Source organism: Cariama cristata, unplaced genomic scaffold, assembly GCF_000690535.1.
Source record: "Cariama cristata isolate BGI_N322 unplaced genomic scaffold, ASM69053v1 scaffold10878, whole genome shotgun sequence".
NCBI lineage: Eukaryota > Metazoa > Chordata > Aves > Cariamiformes > Cariamidae > Cariama > Cariama cristata.
In genome coordinates this window covers 41,577-46,416 of record NW_009630713.1, presented here as the reverse complement: position 1 = coordinate 46,416, position 4,840 = coordinate 41,577, and the positions used below count along the sequence as shown (strand labels likewise).

The window sequence follows — 4,840 nt, the reverse complement described above, 5'->3', positions numbered from 1 at the left end:
GGTTACATGCTGCTTTCTGCCTTCTCACTACTCGTTCATTTTTATTTTTTTGTTTTCTTTGCAGTTGAAGAACTGATCGAATGAGACAGAAGATCTCCAGGAAAAGCGTAAGTGAGGAACGAAATTTTGTATTTTGAAAGGCAGCTTCAACTATCACATCCAGATCTCCAGGAAAAGCGTAAGTGAGGAACAAAATTTTGTATTTCGAAAGGCAGCTTCAACTATCACATGTGAATAAACATTCCTAACACCAGGATCTGCCTTGTTTCTGCATATTGGGATTTATTTGCCCACCTCTTGCTTACCAGTCAGAGTGATTTGGCAGAGGCAAAGCACTCATGGCCCCTTCTAACCTTCTTGTTTCTGCATATTGGGATTTATTTGCCTACCTCTTGCTTACCGGTCAGAGTGATTAATGGAAGTTAATTATAAGGGTTTAATATTTTATAAAGATTACTGGCAGCAAAAAGGCCCCATGTGCATTCAAGAGTGTGCCTAGTGTATTCATTTTGAAGGCACAAATCACAGTTGGTTTATGAGAACTGGCTCTGCGTGCAAGGAAACGCCAGTGACAGTGACCCCCTGCCGCTAAAAAGTCTGTCCTTCGGCGGCCAGCTCTGCGCTTCCCCGTTTTGACTCAAAAAGGGTAAAAGCAGCAAGAAACAGTTACCAAGTTAGGAAAAAAGAAAAAAAAATAATCTAATGATTTATGGAAGAATGGCATTGTTCATCACTTTCCACCTTGTTTTTTCCCAAAGCGGTGAAACCTCTGAAATGGCAAAACACATTCGGCAGAGTCAGACATGAAGGAAGGGCTGATTTCAAGTTGTGCTTAAGGAGTGGTTTTCAGGATGACAGAGGAGTGCTTGGTGACTTAACTACCAAGTCATAGAGCCAGAGCACCAGGATCAGCGTTAGGTTTGCAACCTGTGCACCTTTTGGCAAGTTCCTTAACGTGTCTCAGTGTTTGTATCGGTAAAATGCACTTTGCTGCTAGTTTTGTAAATGGTGTTTCAGTTAGTCTTGCCTGCATGCTTCAAAGCTGCTGAATCCTCATTGCTGACACACCGTACATCTATTTACAGATGGACATTGGTGCCAGACAGCTCAAACACAGCTTTTAACAGTCCCAGAAACACCGCGGAGACAATGAGAGTTCGTCTCAAAGGGGATGCGATCTGTACCCTCTTCCTGCTGGTAGCACTTTGCTCTTTACTCTACTCCCAGCTGGAACATTTAGTCCCGGTAGGAAACAAGGAGCAAACACAGAAGAAGCCTTCAGTAACACCGAAAATATTCCCTGACCCCAGAGTGCCTTGGAGACTGATGCCAGCAGAGGCAACGGTACCCAGACCCCAAGTAACTCCTATCGTTAGACGAACAGAAGTGGCAAACAACAGGGTCCAAACTACAACTCCACCCCCGTTGACTGATTCTGCCTTCAACTTCAAGCGCTATCTCCTAAACAAGGACAACAGGAACTTCAATCTCCTCATTAACCAGCCCAAGAAATGCAGGAAAACACCTGGAGGTCCCTTTCTGCTCATTGCTATCAAATCAGTAGTTGAAGACTTCGACAGACGTGAGATTGTCCGGAAAACTTGGGGCAGGGAGGGTTTGGTGAACGGGGAGCAGATCCAGCGAGTGTTCCTCTTGGGAACACCAAAGAATAGGACAGTGCTGGCAACATGGGAGACCTTGATCCACCAGGAGAGTCAGATATACCGGGACATTTTACTCTGGGACTTCATGGACACTTTCTTCAATCTGACACTGAAGGAGATCCACTTCCTGAACTGGGCTGCTGAATTCTGCCATAATGTGAAATTTATTTTTAAAGGTGACGCTGATGTTTTTGTCAACGTTGAGAACATTGTAGACTTCCTTGAGAGACACGACCCCACTGAGGACCTCTTTGTTGGGGACATCATCTACAATGCCCGCCCGATCCGTGTCCAAAAGAGCAAATACTATATCCCAGAGACCATGTACGGGCTAAGCATCTATCCAGCCTACGCAGGAGGAGGAGGGTTTTTGCTGTCCAGCCGCACCATGAGGAAGCTCTCTAGGGCTTGCAGAGAGGTGGAACTCTTCCCCATCGATGATGTCTTTTTGGGCATGTGCTTACAGAGAATCAACCTCAAACCCATTTTGCATGAAGGATTCAAGACCTTTGGCATTGTCAAGCCTTCTGCCGCCCCACACCTACAGACATTTGACCCCTGTTTTTACAAAGATCTCATGGTAGTTCACAGTCTGAAAGTTGCTGAGATCTGGCTAATGTGGAACCTGCTCCACAGCCCACGTCTCTCCTGCACTCAGAAGAAGCAAGTGAAGAAACCTTTCCAATGGAAAAAGAAAGCTGAAATAACAACGCAGGCATCACCCCTCAGATAAAGCAGGCAGACTGCAGCAGAAACACATAGCAAACCAGCTGAGAAAGGGAACCTGGAACTGTTGCAACCAAATGAACTGACTTTAGAAGCAAAGTATTTTAGCACATCTTATTTACAATGTTAAGAGAAGATGACAAACTATTGCAGGAATTTGCCAAAATTCCACATTTGCACACACATACCATGTAGGACCTTCTCCATTAATGAGTCCCAATAATCATAACAGTATCTTTAATTTATTATTATTTATTAGAATTATATTAGTGCTTAGTGGGCCAATGTGTAAAAGCACATTGCAAAATGCAGTCCTTGGAGATTCTTCAGCATTGTGAGAAACATGAGAAATGAAAGAAGATAGAGGGCAAGCGATGACACTAAGGAGCACAGGGATCCCCCCTTGTTAACTTGTTACCTTGACTCACAGTCATTGAGAAATGACCAAACTACACAGTAACTAGAGTAAAGGAAATCAAGTCACCTTAGTGTATGCTCAAATCAAATCACTGCTGCCTGGTTGGCTTTCTGTAGGCCTCATAAGAAGAGAAGAACAGAACAACTAACAGCTATTGAAACGGGGTCCTATACGTTGCAGGTAGGGTGGACTACAAGTAACCAAACTGAAGGCTGAGGCTGGCGTGGCTGGTTGGGCAAAGGACAGGTAAGTAGATAACTGGGAAGGGGCAGGCTTCCAAAGGGCCTTTAAAGAAAGGACAAGAACAACTTTTAGTTGATCCCTTCGAGTCTTGATTTTTCATTATTCGTAGCAACTCCTCAGTTCAAATATCTGCTCCATTGACATACTTAGGACTCGGGGGGACCAGTTTTTGGCACTGCCATGAGTTCAGGCTCTCTACGCTATGCTGACTGGCACTCACTGAAAACTCAAAGTCATCTGACAGTATCTGATCTCCCTTACCATCTAATCTAGATCTTCAGAAGGTTTGCATCTGGAGAGATCCTTTGGCCTTTGCTTGTGAGGGTGAAACCACACAGAGCTGCTACTTGCATGACATTTGGGAGCTTCTTCAAACCAAAGGAAAACTTGTCAATGGACTGGGCTGGTTTCTATAGAGCTTGGTGCTCTTCCCTGGCATACAGTCAACTGCAAAGAACAGCCAAGACTTTTCATATTGCTGCAGGTGTCATGTGAAGGGAGAAAGCAGTCTTCAGACAAAAAGGCTTTAGAGTAAAAGCCTTTAAAAAAGGTAGATTTATTGCAAGACAGCAAAAACATGCAGCAATCTTTCTGTTGGGCTTTCCAAGTTTCAATCAGTCTGTAACTTCATAAGCATCAGAAAAGAACACAGGATTGCTTAGTTTTTCAAAGAACCGTCAATACTTTGAAGCATTTTGTTTTTCCCAGCAGCGGATTACCTTAAAAGAACATCCTTTTCTTGGACATCAGAGAAGAAGTAAATTCCTCTAAATCAGGGTTAAAAAGTTACAGAATTCATGGGGCAGAGTGCCTGAATTCATCTCTGATACTGTGTTTGTTAATTCTTTCGCAGTTTTTTCCTCCTTCAACAAACCTCCTATCCATCAGAGAACCCCTGATGCCATCCCTCTTCAGGAGGGCACATACACACAGCTTCAAAGGAAACTACAATCAGTCATAAATGCCCAGGAAGTTGCTTTCCCTTGAACAGAGCCTGCAGTGCAGCTGCATTTCATATCTGAGTATAACCTTTCTCCCACCCAGCACCAGTCTGGGCTCAATACTCAGATTAACTATGCACAAAACGGAGGAAAGCAAGCCTGTAATATCTATTGGTAGACTACTAACAACAGTCTTACATGTTATCTTCATCACAAGAGTTTAAGCCTAATGTATTTCCAAGGAAAGGCCAGCTATATAGAAATCAAAAGACCACATGTTGATTTGGGATATTTTCAGGATGCAATCAAAATGCTTGTGTGAGCTTTACAAGGAACCGTGCAGGGTATGGAAATAAGCCAGAGTCTTGTTGGTGGGAGAAAGCCAGTCATGCCCCTGTCTGCTAACTTGTGTGATACTTATGTATTTATGAGCTTGTACAGAAATGTATTACCTGTGATTAGTTTACAGTTTGGGAAATTATTTATACCATAATTAAAAGACAGCATGCAGACGTGCCTCCAGTTGTCAGAGTGAGTCTGTCAAGTACATCTGCACACACATAAGACTAAGACCACAGGTATTTTTCATGAAGACAGCAACATGAAAAATACATTATTCATTATTTTGGATAACTTGGTAAATCTTTCGTATGCTGGACTTAATTTAATGGTAATGATGGAAAAAAACCCCAACATGGCTTACCTTACAATTTTCTACAAGGCAGCTAGTCAGGCTCAGCAGTCCTTATTAAGATCTTCCTTTTAAGCTTGGAGATGCACAGAGATTGGTTCCTCCCTCTATAATGTCTTCAGATCTGCAATCTACCCACAATACAGCATTAATGAGA

At 43.1% G+C, this 4,840-nt stretch overlaps 1 protein-coding gene across 1 annotated transcript; it reads left to right on the top strand.

The window, feature by feature from the left end:
* Nucleotides 1-80: 80 nt before the first annotated feature.
* On the top strand, nt 81-2,397 carry B3GNT9 (UDP-GlcNAc:betaGal beta-1,3-N-acetylglucosaminyltransferase 9). Its single transcript, XM_009705661.1, has 2 exons — nt 81-113; nt 1,087-2,397. Exons 1-2 carry the CDS (start codon nt 81-83, stop codon nt 2,395-2,397), a joined length of 1,344 nt encoding a protein of 447 aa, XP_009703963.1.
* Nucleotides 2,398-4,840: the final 2,443 nt, after the last annotated feature.